This window comes from Drosophila erecta, unplaced genomic scaffold, assembly GCF_003286155.1.
Source record: "Drosophila erecta strain 14021-0224.00,06,07 unplaced genomic scaffold, DereRS2 tig00000000-arrow-pilon, whole genome shotgun sequence".
Lineage (NCBI taxonomy): Eukaryota > Metazoa > Arthropoda > Insecta > Diptera > Drosophilidae > Drosophila > Drosophila erecta.
In genome coordinates, this window is record NW_020825194.1 from 22228047 (window position 1) to 22254346 (window position 26300).

The following is a 26300-nucleotide window of genomic DNA, read 5'->3' on the forward strand; positions in this document are numbered from 1 at the left end:
ATTTTGCAAATTGGCTCACATATGGAAATTTCATTAGGCCTTGTTAGCCGTTCCGTCTCCGCCGCCAAGGGGATTGGATACGGCTGATGGCTGTAAAACACGGATCCATTTCCTTTTTCGAAAATCCCCCGGTAGCGAAACCCAGAAATCACTTCGGTGCAAACAAATTTCCGCCGGTCGAGACAAAATGCATGGAAAAGCGGGAGAGGGAAAAGCGAGACATGTGAGTTTTGCACTGAACAGCAACAGACGCCAACGGATGGCCACTTAAAATTGCTAACTCAGTCAGGGGAATGTTTTCGAAGGGGGTACGGGCGAGAAAAGGAGGCAGTGTGGTTAAGGGACTGTCAACATTTGCATAAAGGGGCCGTGAACCTCGGTAGCCGGTTTGTTTCAATTGGAAACAGTTCTCTTCAATCTGAATGACTAAAAACAATGTCACGAATAAATACTCACACAGAGACCAAGAAGTAAAGCTGGTGGACAAAAGAGAGTTCCGCTTGCTTGTTAAACAAATGATTGCATACTTTCAGGTCGTGGTGAGTCCTGCAGTTTGACAGCCACTGGGCTAAGAGTAGTAGAGAGCGCTCTTGCGAGAGAAAATTCACTCTCCTGATTTTATTCGCCTTTTTCTCTGCGGAATTTTAATGTGGCAGTTGAGCAAGCGGCATGCAACATTTATGCCAGTTGACATTTAATTGACAAGCGAGGCAGCCGGCGGGGAAAATGGAAAAATATCCAGCCAGCAGGATGCTAACTGAAATATTTTCATGCTCTTTGGGATCGGGGTGACATTTCCAGTGGGTGTTCAGGGCTGGAAGAGCCAGATGAGCTGGGAGTTGCCTGCACTGCTTGTTCACGTACACGTTATTATGATGTTTGGTTTGTCATAAACATTTGTAACTTGTCGGCCACGTTCTCTCATCTCGGCCATTTGTACGTGCATTTCTGCCTTGTTTTTCCTGCCCTAAGTGTGTGTTTGCCTCTGCGAGTGTGTATATGTGTGTGCGGGGGGCGGGGGCGGGGAAGGGCATCTGTTTGGGCCTTTTGTAATGGAGATGCCAACAGTTGCTTGCACCAAGTTTGTGCTCTGAAAAGCTGAGTGCTGTGCAGCTGCACATTCTTTATTATTATTAAATAGGGGAAAACAGTCCACATAACAGTTTTGAACCTGTTTAGGCTTCATTTGTTTGGTAATTCATTTTATTTTGGCTTGTGCATACCTAAATATTAAATTCAAGATAACTGAATTTTGTACTGAGTTTTTAGGTTTTCATTTATAAGCAACTTTTAATAATATATTTCCATTTACTATTAACCATTTGAAGATTTATTTTTGTTTTATTTGATTTTACTTACCTACATAGTAGAGTACAGAGTATTTTTCAGTTGTTGAATGTTTCTGAGTTGCCTCTAACTATTGGCTAAGAGCCAAACCAAAAATATGGCCATTGGGGCAGCATTGTATTTCAATTTGCTGTTCAAACCCCGTTTAGGATTTCCACGGAAAAGCGGTCGCAGCCAGGCCTAGTTTATTATCGGTAAAAGTGGTTGGAAATAAAGCAAAGAGCTCCAATTAATTACGTATTTCGTAAAGTGCGGCTTAATTAAGCCATTATTCATTATCTCATTCGCGGTTTGTCTCCTCCCTCTTTCTCCGTCCAGCTGCACCTTATTCTCACTGCTCCTTCCCTTCTTTTTCGGGCCAGCAGTCGCACAAACTTTTCGCCAACCCAAATGACCCCAAAGTCCTTATCATAAATAAAATGCCAGCCCGCACGGATGGGAATGAATAGTTGAGGGCGTGTGTGCTTGTGTGTGCGCTGAGGTTGGCTCGTAAATCTGTCTTTGACATGCAATTCCAGTGCAGCGGCTGTTGCTGCAACTTGGCCAACAACTGCCACAACAGAGCAACACCAACAACCCAGCTGCGAGCAAATTATCTGAAAGGACAACGCACTCAGCTGGCCAAGCACAGGCTCAGTGCCTCTCCACCCACAGCCATCCTGCCGCTGCCCCCTTTCGGCGCCCAAATTGCCTTTAATTGCAGCCTTTTGCCTCGCAAACGCCTCCAACTTCACAAGCCACCCACCTCCCACCCCTTCCTTGTGTTTTGGCGCTCCACACGCCCGCTTCACGCCATTACACGCTTTAATAGGCCTTGCCCCTCTTGTGCCGCCCACCCCCAAATAAGGCAGTTCCCCCCTCCTTGGCATTCGCAAAAACCCTTCTTTATCCAAAGTTTCTGCTCCCCCAGCCGAGCGCCTTCTTTTCAATGGTTTGGCATAGCTTCCTGGCATGTGTCTGCGCTTTCAAGAAGTTCGTTGCTTTTGCTACTCTGCTTTAAAGTGCAATTCCCTCGGTTGGTGCAGTCGGAAAAAAGCTGTGGAAAAACAAATATGAATGTGCAAATTGAACTTGGAAAGGGTAATGATTACCACTTAGTACGGGAAAAATATTACTGGCATTAACCTGAAAATACAAAATACCAGGCTTTACTTTTGTGTGGTCTAGTATGTATAAACTGCCAATTATTGGCAACAGTTAATAATAATATATTATTTCATTAATTTATTCGGGCCAAATATATATTATTAGCTCTCATTGTGTGGCCATAAAAAATCCTCATTAAATATTTATACCTCTTTAATTAGCTATTTATTGGGTTAAGGGTATCCGTAGTCGCCATTCGCTGGGTTCGCCTTTCCGCGACTTGTTTCTTTTCTTAATTACTTAAAAAGTGAAGTGAAGCAGAGTCTCTCCTATGGCTGCTTGACCTCAGACCTTTTATGACACAAAGGCGCCCCGGTACGCCCTATTTGCCACGCCCCCGTTCGAGGGGCTTAAGTAAGCATTAAGTGAAATTATTGTCATGGTTGTTAGACTTTTAGCTGCGGCTTTTGAGCGTTTTTAGCCTTTCAGCGCAGTAAGTTATTTTCGCTAAAATAGTTTTGCGCACGAACAAATTTTTTTGTGCAACGTAAGTATGCGGAAAATTTGTCTAAACATTGCGGGTTATAGGTGCTTCGGGGAAACTTTTGAAAAGTGTGTGTCGGGTGCGTGTGTGCCATTGTTTGTGTGTGCTTGTTTGTGTCACCCCGAGTGCCCTTGGGTGTCCTGGCACATCTTGCCCAGACTTCTCTTGGGGCGAAGCCAAGTTGGGAGCTCCTCTTTCAGCTGCAGAAAAATGAAATGAAATTCCAGTTCCCTACTGCAAAAACGAAAGAATAAAGGATACGAGCGGAGAAAAAGGTGTGGACCCCATGCACTCACTCATTACGCAAATTGTCCTGGGCCAACGCAACCGACTACGTGTCCTTTGCCTGGACTTCTCTCAGTCTGTCTGTCTCTGTTTGTCCTCTGGGCATCTCATATGACCGAAATGTCGTTAACAATTTTCGTTGTCTAATGAATTTTAATTAAATTCATTAAAAAGGTTGCACTCGCTGGGCTCCAAAGGGCATAAAAATGAAGTAGGGACTGCCTCTGTCCCTTCAATGCCGCCCGAAATTTGCATTCAAGCAAAAATGCATGCATAAATGAATACTGAATAAAGGGTATATTCGGCTTTAATTACACTATTTTTGTCTGCGATCTCGTCAAACCTTTGAACTAATTCTGCAGCTAGTTTCTTGGCCCACAATCCCATTAATGGCTTTCTTATCACTCGACAGCCACCGCCGCCCTCCACTTTCCGCTCATATTTTCTTCAACTAATTAAGGCCAATGCACACCAAGCATTTTTCCCGACTGCGCAACCCATAAAAGAAAATCTACATCTAAGACACAATAACATAAACATCAAATTCCATCAATGGCACAACGAACTGCTCAATCCCCACGCTTCCCGTCTCCCTCGAGTGCATCCCTCTCTTTCGTGCGGAGGGTGCTGCTACTGCTACCCTGTGCAAAAATAATCCTTATCAGTTGTCAAGGTTCAGAGACGTACGCACAACATGTGGCAGGAAGGTTGAATGTCTTCCGGCTAAATCGCAGCGCCATGCGCATGCTCCCCACGGAACCCTAGCAAAACAAATGCCAGTGGATCCGGAGAGCAGCCGGAGAAAACTGCCGGAATGCCGGTGAACCCAATATACACAGAGAGCATCGCGGAAGTCGGGAGAAAGTATGGTTGGGAAAGTTGCAATGGGTGGTGGGTGTGAGCACTGCGGGAAAAACTGCAACTCTATATTACTAAACATTGGAGTATTCCTCAGACCCTTCATAACTAGAAGACAAGAGAGAACGCTATAGTCCCGACTATCAGATACCCTATCAGAATTACATTTTTAATGGCACTGGAATATCGTGTTAGCTTAGTGCATTTTTCCCAGTGCATTGCTAGTAAACTTGCTTTGGGGTTGCTCTATCACACGCCCGCCCCCCTCCCCGCACCCCTCGCCCCGCCGGAGCGCCCCCCTTTTGGCCACTCACCTTTTGTTTACCCATTTGGGGGTTGCTGGTCGGGTGATTGCCGCTCTTTTGGAGAGCTCGATAAAAAGCGGTTCCGTGTTGAAATTACGCCGTGACTTTCGCTCTCTCTCTCGCTGTTTCTCTCTTCAGTCCGCTTTGTCCGCTTTGGGGGTCCGTAGTTCCGCGAGCAGGCCGCCAGGACATTCGTTGGCTCTGACTACGTACAAACGGTTGTGAAACTCCTCCATATCCATATCCACATCCACATCCATTCCGTGTCGTCCCGTGGAGCCATTCACGTTTTCTCCGCATGGTGCGCGTCGCGTAAGAGCTTCCGGCAGAAATATAAAAATATAAACAAGAAATTGTAGTTAAGGTGCAACATTTTCTGGCTCGACTAGCGAACCAATCGAGTGTGTGTGTGCAAGAGTTTTAGTGGGGCTGACAAGCCAAAAGCCAAGCAAAGTCAAACCACAAAACGGCATTTAAAGTTTTGTGTCTGCGGCGGCTTATTGCCCTGCCCTGCTCCCCTCTCGCTCTCTCACTCGCTCGCCCACTCCACCCTTCTCGCTCTCTCTCCGCCGTATTTGTAAATCAATAAACGTGAGGGTGGCAAAAAGCCGCAAAATGTTGTTCAACAAAAAGGGAAAAGCGTCCTGCGAAAAATAAATAACGAAAGCAACGTGAGATTCGCAAGCAAAATAAACAATACGTGTTATTCATAAAAAAATGAGTCAAGAAAGAATAAATGGAAAAATCCGCGAAAATACAACAATTCAATCAGCACACTCAAGATTCTTCTATGGCTTAACATAAAAATATGCTTCGATTGGTCTCAGCAATCAATAAATTCAAAAATCATGAGTCCAAAACATGTAATTTTATCATTGGATTTATTCCAGAGCTTACACCTACTAAGTACAATAATTCAAATAATTTTGTAGCCCGAATAAACAAATTTAATCCACATTGCCATTAAACGCTTTACAAGCCCATCATAAATCCATAGAAATTAATTATAGAAAAATACGAAATTCCATTACAAATGAATAATCAAATAGGATAAACAGAAGCAGAAAAAACCCAACGCAATTTGCATATAAATATTCAATAAACCAACTCTATGCGAACCAAAAGGCAGACGAACAACAAATGGATAAATAAAGTGGGCGTGTTCTTGCTTTTGTTGCTTCTGTTGTTGTTGCCCACATCATAGCGAGAAATGAATGTGTTTCAATAAATTACACGGAACGAGCCTGAAGAGCAGCGAAAAAAATGTGAAGCATAACTTAAGGCGTGCGCGCGTGTTTCTGTGTGTGTGTGTGTGCGCACGAGTGTGCTTGAGCGTACGTGTGTGTGTGCGTCTAGCAATTCATTGGAGTCCACTCCAAGCGAAGCACAAAAACAGCAACGCTTGCGAAAAGGAGCGAATGGAAAGCTTAGAAAAATAAAACAACGAGGCTTGGAGCCCTCCAATGCCAGAAATCAACAAGAACTAATACAACAAACCAAAACTACAGCAACAAGCAGCGCTACAACTGCACTGACAGAAATAAATGCCAAATGGAGATTGATTGCTTCATAGTTAATGCTTAGATAAATTAGTCGTAGTAGTTGAAGTATTTAAAAAGATACTAATTTATCGCAGTATCCCCATTTTACTTGGTTTCAAACGAACTGTTAGTCTGCAGATCAATTTTGTTGTGAGATAGAATGCTAAACCAGTGAATCTTGAGCATTTTAGTGTATGCTATAGAGTACTTCGACCACGGCTAAAAGTTTAACCGCAGCAACTTAAAAAATAACTTGAGCAACAAATACAAGGATATTTCCTCAACCCAGAACTTGATTGCATACTTTTAGGCGGAGCACCTGCGCCTGTATCGCCCGCATCTCATGGCGGAAAACGTGTCTTGTATAAAAATAGTTCATCTATCTGGGCCCAACAAGCCACCGGCCCCATTTTGGAGCCACACCTCCCCAACGCAAGCACGGAAGTTTCATCGCATAGCATGCTTTCTGGCTATTTATAAGCAAATTTTCCCAAGTCTCAGCTGAAAACTTAAAATGAGAAATTGTCGGAATTGTCTGGGCGTTGAGAGTAAAGCCGCTTGCTGGGGGAAATATGATTAATGATTGGTGGAGCCTAGAACAATGGATGTGTCAATCGAGTGTCGTGGAAAAATTGCTCTCATTATCGAAGCCATTATTGCGTTATTAGGAGTAGCTAGGAAATAGAAAAGCCAACGAAAGTGGATGGAGAAGGGCAATGGGCATTGAATTTATCGAGCCTTATTTGTGAAGGGCCGGCAGAACTTATTTGTTATTGGGATAATCGAGTTGGTTGTCTACCGAATGTGGAGCATATTGTCGATTTGAGGAATTACACATACTTAATTCATGTGTTTTGTATGCAGCTGATAGATAGCAGGTTGATGACATAGGCATATCAAATAGCCATTAGTTATTTACCTCTTGTACACTTTATTTCAACTGAAAACGACTCAGAGAGATATTAATGGATCCTGCAACTAGTTTTTGGTCCTTAATTTCGGATCGCTGGCATAGCTTATTTACTTTCTGGACAAATCAGCAATCTGCCAGAAGTTTTGACTTCCCATTTCCATTAGTTGTCATTTCACAGCCCGCTAATCCGCTTTGCATAACTTTCCGCAAAAGCCTCCAGCTAATTGAGTGCAATTGTGAGGCAGTCGAAAAAGGGAGCAAAGAAACTTTCTCCAGCTGCGAGTGAAGTTTTAAATAATCAACTTTTGTCATAAATTAAATAGATCTGGCGACGGATGCATAATCAAGGAGCCGCCAGACGCGGCCGTAAAAATTACAGCCAGAATGCTATTAACTGTGAGTCGTTGACGGAAGGAAGGAAGGACTCTGGAACCTTCAGTTGCCAGGAGGGGTCGTCAGGATAATAGTTCTTAGTCCTGCCACTGCCCCTGCTGCCGCAATAACCGTCGGATGGGTTGGGTTGAATATGCAACAGAGGCACACGGGCCACAAAAGAATCACAAGTGGAAACTGAAAATGCCCCGTATGCCAAATGGCCATCGTCCCGACATTGTTGTCTGCACTTGTTCGCCGGTGTGGCAGCGTCTGTGTTTGTGTCTGTGGCAAAAGTTAAATGCACCTGCCACCAAGGAAGCGCCTGGATGGGCTTTTCCGCAGGAGGAGCAACCAGACGGGGACACAACCGGGGATCACAATGAAGCGCACTACATGTCTGCGTTTGCGTTGTTGTAGGTGCCAAAAGTTAAATGCAGCAGGGCTGGCTTCGAAATGCGTGAAAGCCTTGCTAGTAGCTCGATTTCGTATGCGGAACGGCCAGCCAAGAAATGTGCAGTAGACACTCGATAGTACCACTTTTACCAGTCTTATTCCTTGGAAAATGCCTTTACAGGTCTTTAAAAGTATTATTTAGCATATGACAATCCAGAATGTCTTAGCAATCGACAGTACAGTACAAAAATAATTACAGGCCATGCAGGAATATTTCAATATTCGCCTTGTTCCTTATGCGAAAACACGGAAAATTAGCATCTTGAAAATGGTTTCCCACTTTGAGCTCGTTTTCCGGATATCAGAATCAACCAAATTCGTTTGATTCCTATCTATGATAATAGTCTCATTATGTTAGCTTAAAAAAGTAATAAAAGTAATGATAAAATGTAGTAAAGAAATGTAAGCATCAAAAGAACCGCAATTTATTATAGGGCAGTGTTCGCCTTAGTTGGTGTCCACTGTGCGTACATGCGGACAAAGCACGCAGCGCCAAGAAGTATGCAACGTGGAACAGCCGGCGCAGGAAAATGCGCAAAGTGTGGTGAAAATCCCGAATTGAATGTGTGTGAGTGCGGCGAAGAGAAGTTGAGAAGTTGCGAAGATGGCGCAAAAGGAGTGCAAATCTAAGAGCAGTTTTCGCACTCTCTTTTGTTTGCTTTGCTCTTTGGATTATTTACTTGTGGTAGTTGGTGGTGTTGAGTTTCCGGCACGTTTTATAAACAAACTCAAATCTAAAAGAGAGCAAGAAAGTGAGAGAAAGAGAGGGCTAGGTGGCGCTTATGTTTACCAGTAACATTCAATGTTTTACCAATGTCAACAGTGCCGCTTTTTTATACACTTTTTTATACATTTATTCCGGCTATAACTGAGTGAAGAGCCACTGGCCAATCGAACATTTCAACGCACATAATGCGCAGCACGATAATGCAAATCAAGTGAAGTGTTAAAATTCTGAAAACCCCACAAAACAAAATATACATATAGCATAAAAACCCGGGAAAATCCTTTAAACGCACAAGGCTGTGAAGAGGTGTGGAAATCGATATGACCGCCAAACCACCGCCCCCCATCCCGCCCACTTTGGGTGGCGATGATTCCGGCACACACGGACCGAAACTCGCACCCGAAATACCTCGCATTAACTCGGAATTGGCAGCCCAGGCGGCACTCAGAGGACAGCAATTGCTGAAGAGGCAGGTATCGCAGGAGCAGCACGCGACTAACACGCTGCCGGCCCACAAAACCGGTGCCCCGCCCCCCTTACCGCCCACCCAAAGTCGTCCTGTACCGGCCATTCCCGCCAGAGGCGCCAGCGATCGGGCGGCACCGCCGGAAATTCCACCCAAACGTCACAGCCTGAAGAGCATGCCCGATGGACAGACGATGATGGTGCCAGGACTACCGCAAACCATGAGGCAACCGCCGCCGCTGCCCAGGAAACCCGCTTCCACTCAGAGCTCCGCTCAGAACTCAGCACAAAGCTCCCCATTGGCGGGCATGAAGTTCAAGGATAAACCGCCGCCACCACCCGAAAAACATTCAACTCTCTCCGCGGAGGGAATGGCCGCTCGGCGGTGCTCGAACCCCTTTGAAATGCCGCCACCACCGCCGCCACTCGTGCTCCAATCCGCCGTGGCGGCCCTCAGCGAACAGAGCTCCAAGAATGGCCTGAATCCCGTGCCCTCGCCAGCGCCCACCAGAGCCAGCGAGGCGAAGAAGATCAACCAGCGATCGATTGCATCGCCCACAGAGGAGTTCGGATCGGAGGATGCACTGCGCGGAATTGAGAGTGGCTTGCGCAACATGGAACGGGCCATGCAGGAGCAAATGAATCTGAGGAACATGGAGGCTGCGGTCCAAAACAATTTCGATTTAAGCTTTAAGGCTAGCCTAGCGGCAGGTGCTCGGCATCTGGGCGGTGGTTCGGTGAATCTCAGAACGGCCAACTACGAAAGGAACCTATCCTTGGACGAGGGACGAGCAGGTGACTCGCGACAATCCCTGGAGGAACTGAAACAACTGAGGGCCCAGGCCCAGCAGCAATCCCTGCTCAATAATTCCTCCTCATCCAGCTCCAATTCCCAGGTGGAGCAATCCATGCGTTCCACCATTGAGCACCATATGCGCTCCCTGGATCGGAACTTACCACTGGAGCTGCAGTATAGTCGCCATCGCTTTCAGAACAATTTGAATGCCGTGGCCGCTGCTGCGGCTGCTGGCAGTGCTGGTGGCAACTCGTCCACCGGAAATGCGGTGGCAAATTCCTCCACTTCCGGTTCGCAGCAGCCACCAATGCCGCTGAGCAGCGAGTTCCGCGAGCAGATCCGCCAGCAACTGCTGGGCAACATACCGCCACAGGTGGTCCACAATATGGGCCAATCGCCGGGCTCCGCTGCCGCCGCCGCCTTGCTGCAACATCAGGCGCAGTCGCGGGCCGCCGCTGCCGCTGCTGCTGCGGCCGCTGCAGCTGCTGCCGCTCAAGTGGCCGCCGGAGGTGGGGCGCTTTCGCGGGAGGAGCTGCGCATGCGCAGAAGGTCTTCGCACGACGAAACCCAGCTGACCCAGAACTCGAGCGGTGGCATTCAGGGTAAGGTTCCCTCCCCTGCCTCTTAACTTCCCCCAGAAACGTTCATCAACCAACACTTTATAAGAAATGGGGTTTATACTTAAGTAATTAAATAGGCATACCAGATTTTAGAGATTTTTGTAGAGAATAAGAGTGTAAAAACTGTACAAAACCGATACGTAAATCGGAAGTTCTGTATACATTTAAGTAGTGCTGTATTTTTATTTGTATCTGAACCTCTTTGGATTACTTTTGAAAAGCTCCTACTCTTTCTATATGTTTGCCTTAATTATTTATTTCTTCTCGATCCCCGACTTGTAGAGCTAAAACAGTTTTCCCTAGCACCGCACTGTTCAGCGGACTTAGATTATATGCGTTGCTGCCTGAAAGGTAACCACACCGAAGGATAAGCTAGAGTGTTTGTGTTGTCACTTAACCCCAACCTGCCTCCCGCACAGGGCTGAAGCTTAACCCATAACAGCACACACACGACCCTCAACCAGCCGAGCTGACAAAGCAAACTTAACTTAAGTTATTATACTTACTAAATTGCATGGCTGGGCAATAAACCAAAGAGAACTGTGATAAACTCTGGCTAATCTTTGTTTACTATTGACGTTTAATATGGTTTCATTTAACTATAACAGAGCAGATTTCAACTGACATAAATAACTAATTCGCCTAATTGTTCCACAGTGACCCGATTGCGAGAACACTGGGATGAGACGTCACAATGTGTCCTGCAGCGAGCTGCCCAACTCAAAAACATGCTGAGCGACTCACAGCGGTAGGTTTTCACCCCTCTTAACCGCCGAGCGACCACTTAACCCCCTGTCACCATCTCAAATTAACCGCAGGTTCGAGGCCAAGCGCCTGGAGCTCGAGAAATGGCTGGCCCGCATGGAGCAGCGGGCCGAGCGCATGGGAACCATCGCCACCACAGCCGACATCCTGGAGGCCCAGCAGAAGGAGCAGAAGGTATGTGCTAGCCGCCACCAAAACTAGGTCTTTCTCACACCCACTCTTATTCCCTGGCAGTCCTTCCATGCGGAGTTGCACCAGAACAAGCAACACTTCGATATCTTCAACGAGCTGACCCAGAAACTGATTGCTGTCTATCCCAATGATGATACCACCAGGATCAAGAAGATGACGGAGGTCATCAATCAACGGTGAGTGGAGTGAAATACAAGTAGTGGTTACATTTCTAAGGGCAATCGATAGCTATGTGGGAATTGGTGAAGTAAAAGTGCGTTGTATTTAAATTACATGTTCTTTTTTAACCGATTTCTCCTAATTGTCAGGTATGCTAACTTAAACAACGGAGTCATCAATCGTGGCAAGCAACTGCATGCAGCGGTGCATAGCCTTCAATCCTTTGATCGAGCCATGGATCAGGTAGGATTCATCATTACAAACTATATTAGAGACATCATTTTAATGTATTGTATCTTCTGGCAGTTCCTAGCTTTTCTTTCGGAAACGGAAACACTTTGTGAAAACGCCGAGTCTGACATTGAACGCAATCCATTAATGTTCAAGGTAAGTGTACAGCTTCATCGTTCGTCGACTTAATCTTTGGAATCGTTTAAATATACCCTGCTGCTGACATAATGATATACTTGTTCTGCAACAATTGAACGCCACTTGAAAGATTTATTCAGTGTATAAAGCGCAACCTCCTTTCCGTGGAAAGTTCATTGCCTTTCGCTTTTGTTGGCTTTTCCTCTGCGAATTAACTGCGAAAGATGATGAGCTGTCTTGGGATATCACTGCATCCCAGCTGAATAAAAGGCATTTTTATGTTAATATGAAGAAAATATTTAGTATTTAATGAGCATTTTAGCATTTAAAGTGTTGAATTTGTATCTACTGTATTTTGTATAGTCACATGCCCACGAAAGATATTCTTAGAGAGTACATATTCACGAAGGAATGATTTTTAGAATAGTCCAACTTTTTGAGCAGATGAATGCGCCTTATAAAAATTTGTTGTCGCCGCTTGTAACCATGTTATTGAACTTTGAATTATGTTCGATCGATTCCCTTTGGTCTTTACTAAAAAGTTGTTCCCCAATTCGCTGCATTCCCTTTATCTATTTCGATAAGCGGAAGCATTAACCGCTTTAATTTACTGTAGCCGATCAAGGGCTGAGTTTGAACCACTTGAACTGGCCCATCATGAGCCCAATCCGTACACAAATTCGATTCCACAGCGGAACCGTACAAAGTATTCTCGGAGCACTCAGTGTCTCGATTGCAGTTGCAATCAGAATTGGCATTGTGGCCACAAATGAGTTCTGCCCACTCGCTGGATGCACTTATCAGCGACACTCATCGGGGAGCGGTTTCCCCGCCCCTTGGTCCAGCGATTTCCCTATTTTCCGACCCTGCCCCTTTTGGCACCACTCTGAATATTCTCGAGAGTTCGGTGTGGCGCGCGCTTCTCAAGTGATGTTGCGGCGTCTGTTTGTTTGTTTATTTGAATGGCTTGAGTGGGTGGGGTGGGCGAGAAAATGGGTGGGGGCGTGGCGTCATCAGCCGCCCCATTTTCATTGTTTTGTGCGCCTGGCTCTTTGTTGTAATTACATTCGCCTATTTAAGATAATTATTTTAAGGCGCTTTTCTTTTCAATATTCGCGGCTTTGTCTGCAGCTTTCCGGTTCTTCTTTCCTCCTATTCTCTAGTCACTTACAATTATTTTATTACTTCCAATGTAAATGGTTCACGTGTAGTTAAGGAAGTTAAGGATTGCCACGCCCACAAACTTTTATTTTATTAATTTTTCCCAATTTAAAAAATGTATCATTCTATCTTGTTTTATATCTAAATTCATACATTTTGTACTCCTATATTTCTTTTGTTAGTTCGAGAGTTTTTAATTACTTTTTAAAGAAGTGGTAACTAATTTATGAAGTTTAACTTATTTATTATGCTACGCAGTCGCATAAATATATATTTTAAGTTGAATTAAAATATTATAAAATGATTTAAAATTCAGATTCTGTTGAAAAGCTTTTATTGAAAGCTTTTTATATGGGTTAAAATACGGGATAATTTCCAGGACTCGGTTTGTTCCCATTATTATTCAGTTCTTCAACAAAATATTCAATGCGCAGACGCATTTCTTATTTTTGGCTCTATCAGCTAAACATTATTTATGTTGGTTATATGGGGAAGAAAAAGTCTCCACTATTTACGGCCCTATTGCGCTTAATTATTTATATTTAACATTGTCATAAAATTTAATGAAATTGTAATGAAAGGTTGTGAAAAGAAAGGTTAAAAAATGATATGAGATTTTTTTAGAAAAAGAATTTTTAGAGAAGTTTTATCTATCTGAAACGATTATTTTTCAAGAAGTTTTTAGTCCAAAGTAAGGGTTTTCACACGTCGGTTATGTTCTACTGCTTTGTTTTTGTTTATTTTGCCGGCAGGTAATAACGGTATCAACCGGCTGATTTTCGCTCTCCCAGGTGCCAAAGATTCTCTCGCAAGTCTCTCCGAGTCTCCAAAATCATTTCAGTCCGCTCTGTTGTCGTTTTGCCTCTCTGTTGTTGTTATTATCTCGGGAAATGGCCGACTCCCACATGTGGAAAATGCGACCATTCGGACCCGAAGTTCGCTGTCGATGGCGATAGAACGCCGAACTTTGGCTATTTCGGATTCCATTCCGGATACTCGCCACCTCTGCCGCCGCCTCAGCCAGCGTCGCTGCCGCCGTCGACTGTGGATGCTGGCGTCGAGTTTTCAGTTTCGGATTTCAGTTCGTGCTTTGAGATGCGCCCGGTCGCGCGTGTTTAACGGAAAACGGCAAGCGTCAGAACTCTTTTTTAACCGGTTCCGATTTAAAGTGAACACTACCAATTAATTCGCTGCCTAAAATAAAAGTAATGAGGAATAATGCGAAGTTTCAAAAATTAAAATGATATTTAAAAGAGATTTTTAAGGTGTTGAAAAACACAAAGGAATAATTAACATACGTTGCCTACTTTGAGGCGTGCATTGCACTCTCACCAACACACGCAAACGCTCGCACTCACACACACACAGGCATAACAACATTGCACACTTGCAAATTGAATTCGCCATGCAACAATTAAACACAAATCTCGGCTCAAAGCAAATGGCGGAAAAGGCGTCACAGCCGTCGCCATTTTGTATGGCTGTGTTAGTGTGAGAGGGCGTATGGGTGTGCGTGTAAGCGAGTGCATGTGCATTGGCGTGTGTTTGTGTGTGTGCCTGTGCATTTTAAAGTGAGATGTGCATTAATTATGCACACATATTTCACTCAACCACACATACAATGACCCTGTGCTTGTGTGCGCTTCGCGCAAAGTGAAATTGAAATTTTATGTGGAATTTATGAAAATTCAACTCGCTGGCAATTATAATCGCCTTAAGAATTGTAACAGTGTCAATTAAATCTACCGAAAAATCCGTCCATAGACAAAAGGAATAACAAAATAAAAGCGAATAGAGCTTAACCTGATAAAGCATAAAGCCTAAAATGCCGAAAAGTGTGTTTGTTTAAAAAATTGTGGAAAGTGTAAACAAATTTCTTCTGGGTTTTGTAGGTGAATTGTTTCAATTAGACTTCAACAATTTTGCTTTACCTAACTAAGTTTGAGTGTAGGTGAACAAAAATTAAATTAATAAAAAATGGGTTAACGAATCAGTAATGAAATAAATTCTACTTCTTGTTCTAAATTTTGTAATCGACAACGACGCTGCTTTCAATAATCGCTTAGGCATATAAATTACCTAACAATTTACCACATGTTTCCCAGTACAACAACTTGCACAATAGCATACAAATAAAGATAAGCAAATTGTCATAGTTTATCATCATCTCGACAAAGTCTTCAGGTGTCATTCTTATTTTTTGTGCTGTAACTCAGCCTTAACCCAGATAATTATGTTCTTCAAAGTCTCAAGCCTTTCAAACACTCTTCAGAATACCGCAGCTTACACAGAAGCTGGAATACATAGTAATCTTGAAAAACTTTCAATTCTCTTTGGGGGAATCGAAGGGCCGACCACATAAGATCCCAGACGTGTTAACACGATTTAGCATAGAAAAACAAGATTGTTGGGTGGGGGAAAGGCGAAAGCCGATTATTTATCAAATGACAACACAATCGAGCGTGTCGCGAGTCGGGGCGATGCTCATTCATGGTAAGATTTCCACACTTTTAAGGCGCAGAGCCCGGAAAACCAGACTCTGGGTGTGGGAGACGACATTGGTCAACACTCAGCTCGAACTCGGGCCAAACAACAAATGTCAACCCGCCGATTCCAAATGCTTGTCAAGTCTCTTTTTATTTTCTTCTGGCCGTGTGGGGCATGGGATTTTACCTGTTGAAGCCCAGAAAACCAAAGCAGAAACAAAAGCAGCGGCCTCTGAGCAACAAGTAACAAAAAACAAAAAACAAGTTCACAACAAATAACAGCGGAATGCGTAGGCTTTGAAGTTTGTGTGCTAGAAGCACTTGAAATTGTCTGACCGATTGTCTGAAGCGTTTGTTGATGTTGATGTTGCGTGGGTTCCTCGAAAAGTAGTTTGATTAGTGGCGCAACTCGACATTTTGGCCGGCAGCTCTTCGACCATTAATTGTCTGTTTAGTTATAGGTTATAATCAGCGAATCGGATTTCCTCGCCGTTCGTGGGCTGCCATCAAAACAGTTTTCACATTCGTTATGTGCTTCATTAAGTAAGTTTCTAGGTTTGCTGCTTGCTCGATGAGTATTTAAATGCAACCTATTAAACACACGCTATTAAAGTTAGTGGGAGTAATGGAGACTAACTTTATTTTACCACAAAGGAAAATATTTTAATACTTTACATTTGCATTTTAAGCAGCTAAACCATATTTTATGGATAAGTCAAATCAATATATAGCAATTATCATCGTAAAAAAATAATTTAAATAAATCAAGAGCTTTCAAAATTGATAATCTTAATTTAGAATTACTGCTCAAGACTTGTAAGAGTAAAATCCAAATGCTATCCATTGACAGAACTCTTTAATAACTACAACACGTTCTACAAATTCTCAATTTTAAATTTGTTAAATGCCCATTACCATCAAATTCTTGTGGAGATGTCAAAAAAGTCAACCGCTTAAAAACGTTATGCTGGCTGCATTAGGAACACTCCAAACTTTAATGACCGCCCGGCCAGAAATGAAAAACTCCCGGATCCCGAAAACCCAACCAACAAGAACACGTAAACTAACAACTATAACAACACATGCCCGCAGCACAATTGAAGTGCACTTTGTTAGACCAATTAATTTACATTTCCGCGCAAAGCGTGGCCAAAAAATGAAAGCCGGGGAAAGAACGTGAAGTGTGGGGGCCCACAAATGCAAAGCGAAGGGCGGAGCAAAAGTTTACATAGAAACAAAAATAAAAGGTCGGAGTTCCACTTGAGGGCAAGGCAATGGTCCTTGACTTGGACGTTGAACGTCCAACGCCGACGATTGACCAGGCTTTGCTGGTCCTGTTTGTTGTTTGTCCTGTTTTCCCTTTTCTGCCATCCCCATTTGGACGGGATTGACCACAGCATGCGGATGTGTGCGCGATGGTTAGTTCCCGATGAGTACCGTGGACCTGAATCCACTGTAGCCAGTTTCAAGTGGCCCTTGTCAGCTGGCGGTTGCGAGGAAGCGGCGAAAAAGAATCATCAGTGTTGCATGCTTTTGAGCCTCGCCAGGATCAGCGAATCGTGAAAATGATGGGACACTTGGAACGGAAATACTCGGCTGACTTGTGATTGATGAGCTGCATTTTAATTTTATAGTACATTTTCCACATTTTATTTGAGCCCAAGTTTCTCTGTTTCTCTTCCTAATTGGCATACATGGAGCTAAGTTCATTTATTTCAACCATTTGAAAGCAAAGTAGAGTTAATTTTCTATCACGCCAATTACTCTCTGTTTATATGTGCAATGAGTGTTATTCTTAATGGAACGCACGGCACACTTCTAAAATAGCGTAGCTCATAAATAATAAATTTATGTTTCGCGTCTCGACTTTACAATCCACTCCACCTCGCATATCTCAGAATCAGGCATCCAATTTCGTGTGTAAATTCCGCAAGGATACTTGTAGCATTCCTCCGCCGCCATTTCTCTTGCATGGCAGATAAAGTTATTTGTCATTGCCATCTGCAAGAGAGCCACCAAAGATTACAACTTCACTTTGACTATAATTGCTTGAACGTGGCACTAGTTCCGTCCCATTCCGCAGGACTCGGCTCCCCTTTATCCTGCACAGCATTTCCGGTGCGGCAACTGCGAGTCTGCACTCCTTTGGCTCTCTTTTATTTTACGTTTTTCTATATTTTTTCATTCTCGTGTTATTGCATTTAATTTGTGCCAGTGTTGGGCTGACTGCTTCCTGTTTGCTTCGAGCAAAAAAAAAATGAGAGCTGCTGGAAAATGGGGATAGGAAAGTGGGAAAACTGCAGACGCCGCACAGACACTGTGACACGTTTATGGGGTTTGCATGGCCCTATGTGTGTGGGTGCCTCTAGAAATGATAAAACGCGGCCAAACATGGGATAAAAACAACAACATCAAGGAGATATTTGTGAAAAGCGACCAAAAAAAAAAATAAGGAAAACTACAAAAAATTGAGGAAAAACGTTGGGAGTCTGTGAAAAAGGGTTGCCGACGAAATTAAATGCGAACTTTATGCAGCTGGAAATGCAGAAACCGAGGCAGACATAAAACAGCACAAAATATGCTCCGGCTCTTTCTATTTTTGTTTCCCCTCTCTTTCGCTCGCGGACATTTTGTCTAGCACTTGCATACTTTTGTGCTGAAGTCCTTCCTCCCTTTCAAGTGTGTGTGTGTGTGTGTGTCTGTGTGTTTGCGCTTTCAATTCCATTTCCACTTCATTCGTTACTGTTTTGCAATGTTAACTACATTTTCGCATGTTCTCAACGCTCACACTAAATGTTATTTATTCTGCTTTGCCACCGCATTTCCCAGCGCTTTTCCGCGCCCTTTTCTTTCTCTAGGTCCTATTGTAATTTTTTGCGCCAGGTCTTTCATATCTTTGTCCTTTTGCGAAAAATATACAAGAATTATGTGCATATTAAAAATGCATTATCATTTGTGGAAAAACTCAGTATGGGCGGAATTAAAAGCGAGTTTCACAAGGGTGTCTGTTTTAGGCCTTAACTTGGTTTTGGATGTTTTGAAGGGCAGTTTTAAGATGGATTAGAATGAGTGATGATGGCTCAGTGAATCTGAAAATAATTTTCTTTTAAATAACCTCAGTGGTTAGGCTTACACTCCTGTTTTTTGAACCAGAAGTCAGATATTTATTTAATAGCTGACTTGGCCAACTATTTATGATCAAATGATTCGATTCAATTTGTTAGCCAGGCAAGAAGAAATGATCTTTAAAGAATTTTTTCGCATTTTTGGCTTAGTTTAAAAATGTGTCATTCAAAATTAGCACCTCCGCACATTTGTTTATGTCCAGTGCTATCAATCCGAGAATTTGCATTCCCATCAATATTTGGCTTGGAAGCTCCACCAAGAAATACGTTTCATCAAATAAATCAACACAATCTTCCGACAGTTGCACCAAAATACAAAAAAAAAGGGAAAGAAAAATCGAAATTCTTTTCCAGAGGCCAGAACGAAAAATTGTCGACACAATTCACTCACAATTGGCAAATGTCATGACAGCATCTGCGGAACTGCAATAAAAACAAGAAAATGGAAACTTGGGTCATATAACATCACTGAAAGAAATACACTTTAATTACTCATATTGCTATTAAGTTTTTTATGTAACATGATGAAAACTAGTCATTCTCTACTTTTCATTGAATTTTAAGTAAAAAATACTACAAATTTGTGGAAAATTCGTTTTAAAAGAACACCGTTTCCGCAAATATTTTTGCAAACACGCGATTGTCAATCAAAAATATCAACATAAAAAAAGAAAAGCAGATATGCCAAATGTAAACAGAAAAACATGTTCCAGACATGCGCTAAAATAAGAACAACGGCAACCAGACACATAGAGATATTAAATCCACAGCAAAATTTCAAAGTCATCTCCTAGGCTACGACACAAATAAATCCCAAAGTAATATAAAGTCTCTATGTACAGTCGTATTACTTCTGGTCATGTTATAGCTGGCCAAATTAGCGTAAAAGAGTCACAGAACAGCACCGCAAAACCGAAAAATGTCAGTTAAGAGTGGGCCAGAAAGTTACAGCAGATTATAAGCGACATGTGGTTCAAGGGGGGTATGTTGGGTGGTGCCGGCTGATGTGCCCTTCCAACCACAAAATGTGGGTGGTGCTGACTTGTGACTCTGATGCCTTTGGACTGGACCATTGTGGCTTGTTGTTGTGATAAGGCTCACAACTATTTGGAAATGCCAGCGGCAGAAAGAGCAGCAAACCATACGAAACACATGCCAGATAAGGCTTATCACGCTCCCAGATAATAAAAGTTAAATAAGATAAAGATTGTGTAAAAACCGTGCGAGAGAACCCCAGAAATGAAGTTTTCCCCCAAAAAGTTTTGTCTCAACTCGGATAATATTTTTAGTTGTAGTCGGATTAACCCAATTCTTCGCTGTCACTTCGTATGCTTCGCCACACAGTTTTCACTTTTTCCACCGACAGCTCTCGTTGTGCGGTTAATTAAATATTCAGTTAGATAAAAGAGCTTAAAGAAAAGGCGCTTAAATTAGAGACCCAGGCAGAAGGGTAAATAAGCTCATAAAAAACATGCCGGCGGTGGCGCCACAAATTATTTGCCCTTACCTTAAGGACGCCATGAAAGCAACTACAGCAACTCCAGCAACTTCAGCAACTCCAGCGGCGAAAGGCAATTTAAATTCTAATGATAATACCTCAAAAGCCTCTGCAGGATCTTCCCTGGGGGATCCCCATTTTCGGGGGGCAGGGCTGTGCCTTAGCCAGTTCCAATGTGTAAGCGAGCTTAGCAAATTAGCGCGCCTGGCAACCGACTTCACCTGCATCATCTCGTCCCACGTCGGCTCGCCGGCAAATATCCTTTGGGATCCCTGCCGACATAAATCGCAGCAGCTAGAAAATTTGTACTTCATTTCCGTTCTCCGCTCCCCTAATGGGTAATTTTCAACACCTTCAGAGGAGCCAATCCCTCTAGCTGCTTCTTTTGCTAATTATGCTTTGTTTACGCTGCGTGGGATTATATATATGTATAAATATGCTTGGGGATATGGTGTCCTAAAGGGATTTGCACTATGGCAGAGAACACATTATGCTTATATAAAAAGGAAAGGAAATAAGGTGATCGGTTGCAACTAATTTATACTCACTTAAGCAACCTTACAAATAATGCTCAATCTCAAACCAGATTTCCTTTTATTTGTCAATCAATCAATTTCCGTTTGGCTTAGATTCAATGGTGCAATGACCAAGAACCAACCCCGAAATAAACATTAGTTGAATTACTTAGCGATCATTATCTAGGACGCCTTTCAATGAGTTTCAATCAGAAAACCATTTAAAATGCCACTTATCATTGTGGAAATTGAAATTCATTTGGAACGCCCGAAAAACCCCAGCCGCCCAACTGGTTTAATTAACCAACCAATTCAAAGCTCAAAGCAAATATAAATCATCATTAAGCGTCTCAGCTGAAGCTCCCGAATTCCAGACCCCAGAGATTTCGAACCGCTAATAGAAAAACCAATGGGAAAATAGTTGAAATTTCCATTTGCCACTGTAGCAATTTGGTAAATTGAACGTAACGAAATGGAACTTAAGGGAGCCGGGCAAAAGCTTTCCGCAAAATCAAATGCCAAAAGGGCTAAGAACACGATAATAATCCCATCAAATGGCCTGAACAACGACCAGCCATTGATCCTTTTTGCCCGATGGTCTGTTCGATTGTCGGCCGAAGGTCAATTTTTTAACACTTTGTTTGCCTTTGGGCGAAAACAAAACAGCAACTTAAATACATTTCGACCATCCATCGCTCAGGCTGCGTGTGCCAACAATTATTGCGTCATTAATCAGTCGGCATTTGCAAATTCCCTGACACTGCTCCCCCCCACCACCGCATTCTATATACGAGTCTACCAATATATACATATATATATGTTTGGGGAGGATGAATCTGGGCAGCAGCTGGCATGACTTTTGTGTGGCTGGGCGAAAAGGCAAATCTTCAATTTTATTGATTGTTGTACCCGATTCGGTGCCGAAATCCTGGCGAAGGAAGATGGATGAACAATCTTGACGCATGAGTCTGGAAAAAGTGGTAAAAGTACTTTTTGCCGGAACACATTGAACTCAAGATACACTTACAATAATAATAATAATAATTAAAAATCAAAATGGAAAAGGAATTAGGTGTTTTAATATATTATTTTATACTTTAAATACAAAAGAATACTTACAGAGCAGGAAATTTAGTAAAGGGTTTTTATATTTTTATATTTATACAAAACTGGACAGTTGACCTTAGCTTTTAGTGACTTTCATCTCCTGTCTTTAAATGCCCCGATTTCACAACATAACATTGTTAGCGAGTGAAAGGCTTATGAAGGAAGTGGAAACTCAAAGAGTTTTCCATGTGACTTGCGAGCGAAAGTCCCCAGCTGACTGCAGCTGAAAATCGAGTGTCGAGTGTGGGTGATCCCACTTTTAGTCTCTGGCCAATGGCCATTTATTGGGCCATTCCACTTTTGTGTGCGTAAGACTCCTCGAGGCAAGAACCCGAAATGCTTGCGAAACGCATTAAAGGCCTCGCAACACATTTTCATTTTTATTTCCCACACTTTTCCATTTTGCAGGCTCCTTGCTACTGGCTCCCTGCTCCCTGCTCCTTGCTCCTTGCTCCTTGCTCCTTGTGTCCAATCGCCCAGCGGCACTCACAGTTGCGTATCAATAAAATATCCATACATGCATGTTAAGTAAGTGCTCCCCCACCGTCCATCCATGTGCCCGATATCTGAGCTGTGATTCCTGCACCCGAAACGAATTGGGATTTAAGTGTTGTAGCAGGAAAAGGGAAGCGCCATTGTAGCCGTATACCGTATAAAAATGAAATGTACATGGTAGATGCGATACTCTTGGGTGGTTGAGGGAATACAGAACCGGACTTGTAAGCAGTTAGCCGAGAAACGTGCCCGAGGCAGCCCAACACAGAAAGAAAAAGGGAGAGCCACAAAAAGGACTCTTGTCAGGCGCTTGTTCGAGTGGTTTTAGCTTGATATTGCGTAGATGCCACAGTGAACACTTGGATTACAGTTGCAACGGCGGAAAAATACTGCGAGCATCTGCGAAAACCATTATACATTTACTATCATCTTTCACCTGCCGAATTCCTTCGCTTTTAGTTGTTCGAAATTTGTTGTTATTGAACGTTCAACTTAGTTATTGTTAGTTGTAGTTATTTTCCCTTCCCAGCAGTGGCTGATTTTGCATAACAATTTCATTAATTTACCAGGAGCAAGTAAGGCAAACTTTTGCTTTGCTGGCAGCGGCAGCGGCGGGCACTTAAAAGGAAACAGGACCTTCGAGAAAATCACGTAACAGCTGGTCAGAGGAAGAAAGGGAGTGTGGTGGGGTTTCGTTGTGTGATTAAATCTCTGGCCAAGTTTCGCCTCTGCTTCATTCAATTGTTGCCGTTTTTATTGTGCAAATTATTATTGTTAGCCAATTGAATTAATTTCGCGCACTGCTCCCATTCGCTCCACATTCCACTGCTATGGAAAACGATTTGCTGAATTCAATTAGTTTATTGTGATTTTATTTGCGCTGGCAAAAAAGTTTTTCGCAGCCAGCAACAGCAACAGCAGCGTGAAAATGCCAAGAAAATGGCGAAAATTGAAACGGCAAACAGAAAAGTTTTTCGAGCATTTCCATTCGTCGAAAATTAATGGAACCGTCTTCATCCACTCCTTTCAATTAGGTGTTCGGTCCTTCATAAATAGTTCAAGTTTCGATAGTACCTCTTTTAATGTTTCCTTATTTAACGAGTTTCTTTCATTTTTCCCAAAGTTTGAAATTTGCTTTCGATCCACGTTCGTCCCAGAACTTTTATTATCGACATAATCAGGTTATAATGTCCAGCTGGGAGTCCCAAGAAACGGTCGCATAATAAATAAATAACTGCGTTCTGCCTTTAAAAGGGAACTGCCTAAAATGGCCTTTAAATTCGGTTATGGTTCTTTTGAACTTAAGCCATTATCTAGATGATTATTGCTATTAATACTGCATTAATGCGGCTGTTTTAAAGTACTCAATCCTATTTGTCATAACTTATGTCGTTTGGAGCATACATATACTAAATTTTATTGCAAGTGCCCTCGAGCAAGGATTTGAATTATGTACTGAAGGTTAGTCAAATAAATTTGCACCTAATTGCCTTTTCGTCTGATTAGTGTGCTTGTACCTCTGTTTTTTTGTGTGTTTAAAGCAGGCTTTAATTTGTTGTTTGAAGTTTTGCTTACTTGCCTTCCGTCTTGGCTGCTTTATTTCTTATTTATAACTTCCGTTAAGAGTTTATTTTATAACCCACACACCTTTTCCATTTTCACACCTTCATCATCATAAAACCCATACGCACACACACAAAGACATGCTACAGTGGAACAACCTATCAATGGCATGCCAAAAGCCCATAATCCGACTTCGGTTGGCTTTTAGCGGATTAAAACTTTTCAGTTGAGTGCCTGGAACGGCACAGACACGCCCCTTCTTGGCCTAAGAGTCCTGATTGCCTTATTAACTAGCTTAAATCGGTGTTCATTTCCAGGCGGTGGACAGTGCGTGTCAAGCGATTAAGTAAATGTCGAATATGATCAGAATATGTGTCTAGGAAAAGAGTTTCACAAAGGTATTATAACTAATATGGATGTTGAAATTTTACGATATTATTTTGATTCTTATCTGTTCGATTATTTGTGTGGAAACCTATTTTTTCTTTATATTGGTGTTATAGTGCTGCTACGCACTGTACTATCAACGAATATGGCCCGTGGCAGCTCATTTGTTGCTTGTTTGGCTATTTCAATTAAATGTTAATAAAATTGTCCAACCGAAAGAACTTATTTCGGTGCCCAATGATGGGGGCGGAAAAGAGAGAGAAATGGAAAATTAGGGGAAAATGCGGTGACTGCATGGCCTCCAAATTGGCTAACTTAAGTACCGTTTCGTTCTAGTTTGGCATTTCCTTTTTCTTTGGCCGTCTACCATGGGCTTCCCTTCTTGCAGGGAAAAACTTTATGGAGCGCTTACATTTCCCTAGCCATTAATTCTACCTTGCTTTTCAATTAGTGTTGCCGGTTGCCTTTGGACCGCTTTCCTTGCCCCGTTTTGTCTTTTATCGCTTCCCGTGTCCCGTGTCCCGTGTGCCGTGTCCCCTGCTCCTTGTCCCTCAATCCTCTGCCTTCACTCTCTTCATGTCTATATATGTACATCCTGATTTATGCCGTCGTCCTGCAGGATCCTCCGTGCACCCCCACATCCGGGGCGGCCAGATGGCTTGAGGTGACTGCAGCGGGCTTATCTCTCCCAGCTTCACTCTTTCCCAGTTTGCCCCTTCTTAACTAACTCGTCTTCATTTCTCACTTGGCTGCGTATTTGCTAGGTGTTTGCATGGTTATATATCTATGGATGTCGGTGCCGTCCATGGGTTTGTTAGTATCAGCCATGTTGGCTATGTCTATTGGCCAGAAGGTGTCGTCCTGATAAATTGCCAAGCAAACAGGGTTGTCAGGTGGTTTGTATCGGTCAGAAAAGAATACTTGCTTTTATTTTAAGTTACTTTTTTCAACGCGTTTTCAATGTTTTCCTATATTTCCTACAGATGGATTTATTTTTTTGTGTATTCGGACTCTTTGAGTCATAAACACGCGAAATATGTTGTTCCTTATCGAAGTGCAAATAGTTTGCTATTGGTAATAGGTTTTCCTGAACGAAAGCAGCAAAAAGTCAAAGTGAACAATAATTAAATTCCCCATTAATACACATTTGCCTTAATTGAACACCTGAAAACCCTGCTGGTCTAGCATATTTCCGACTATGCAAATGGCAAATCGCTGGCGCTTCGAACGCGCTGGCACCTGCTGGAAGGCTTAACCAAACAAGCCAGCCACGCCCACCTGGGCTTAGACGCCAACCCCCTTGCCACGCCCCCAACCTGGCTGGCGTCCTCTTTCGCCCATTCGCTGGGACTCGCTCCTGCCTTCTATCAGTGTCGTTTGTTATTTATCCTGCGTGCCTCTTGACGCCTTTGGGGCATGCCACTTAACACACATCGGCCAGCGCCGCACCTGCCACGCCCCTTTGCGGGAGTGGGAGTGGGAGAGGGGGATTGAAAAGGGGCGGGCGGGTAGGTGGAGTTGCTGTAATCTTTTCTTGAGATTTGCGTGCAATGCGTCGCGTTATTTGCTTTTCATTCCTTTTTTGCTTGTGCTGCTTTGCTTTCTGCTTTTTTAATTTATCATGTCTATTTGCTTAGTGTTTGAGCCTGGCCCTTGGCGTGTAGTACAAGCACGGAGTCCTTTTTCCCATTTTTTTTTTGCTAGCTGCGGGTCCTTGCTGCTCCTCGTGTTCATTTGTTATCACTGTTTGCCTGTGTGTTGCTCCTGCAGCTTTTCACTTTTGAATGCGTCGGAGGATTCACTTTTTGCTCCTTTGCTTTTTTCTCGGGTTTTCCGCTCAGTCGATTGGTTTTTCTTCTAAATGAAAGTTTTGCCCGGCTTTTCGGATTTGGTTTACACTTCTTTCTTCCTTTTTTGCCGCTACCCATACCCCTCAATTTATCCTTTTTCATCGGGTAACCGCCTTGCGGTCAGATTTTGCTGCTGCAGCTAGTTTGATTAGGTTTCAGCACTAATTGAAAATCATTGAATGAGGTTTTCTCATCAGCATGTGTCTGGGTAATTTGTTGTCTTTTAATTAATTTATGGTGGGTTTTATTAGCGAAAGATGCGGTTACCGCTGGCAAATTGAAAACTCAATTATTCAACTTGCCAAACACCAAA

At 43.0% G+C, this 26300-nt stretch overlaps 1 protein-coding gene across 11 annotated transcripts in view; it reads left to right on the top strand.

The window, feature by feature from the left end:
* LOC6553906 (dystrophin, isoforms A/C/F/G/H) overlaps positions 1-26300 on the top strand; it is a 136006-nt gene that overhangs the window by 33726 nt on the left and 75980 nt on the right. For 9 of the 11 annotated variants that reach the window (XM_015154802.2, XM_026978731.1, XM_026978757.1 and 6 more), the window contains 5 exons: positions 10973-11063; positions 11134-11254; positions 11315-11448; positions 11581-11674; positions 11738-11818. In XM_015154802.2, coding sequence (XP_015010288.1) covers positions 10973-11063; positions 11134-11254; positions 11315-11448; positions 11581-11674; positions 11738-11818 — 521 coding nt within the window. Of the gene's footprint in view, positions 1-10597; positions 10667-10972; positions 11064-11133; positions 11255-11314; positions 11449-11580; positions 11675-11737; positions 11819-14001; positions 14167-26300 lie in introns of those variants that run through there. The other 2 variants (XM_026979003.1, XM_015154803.2) reach the window with 2 other exon arrangements.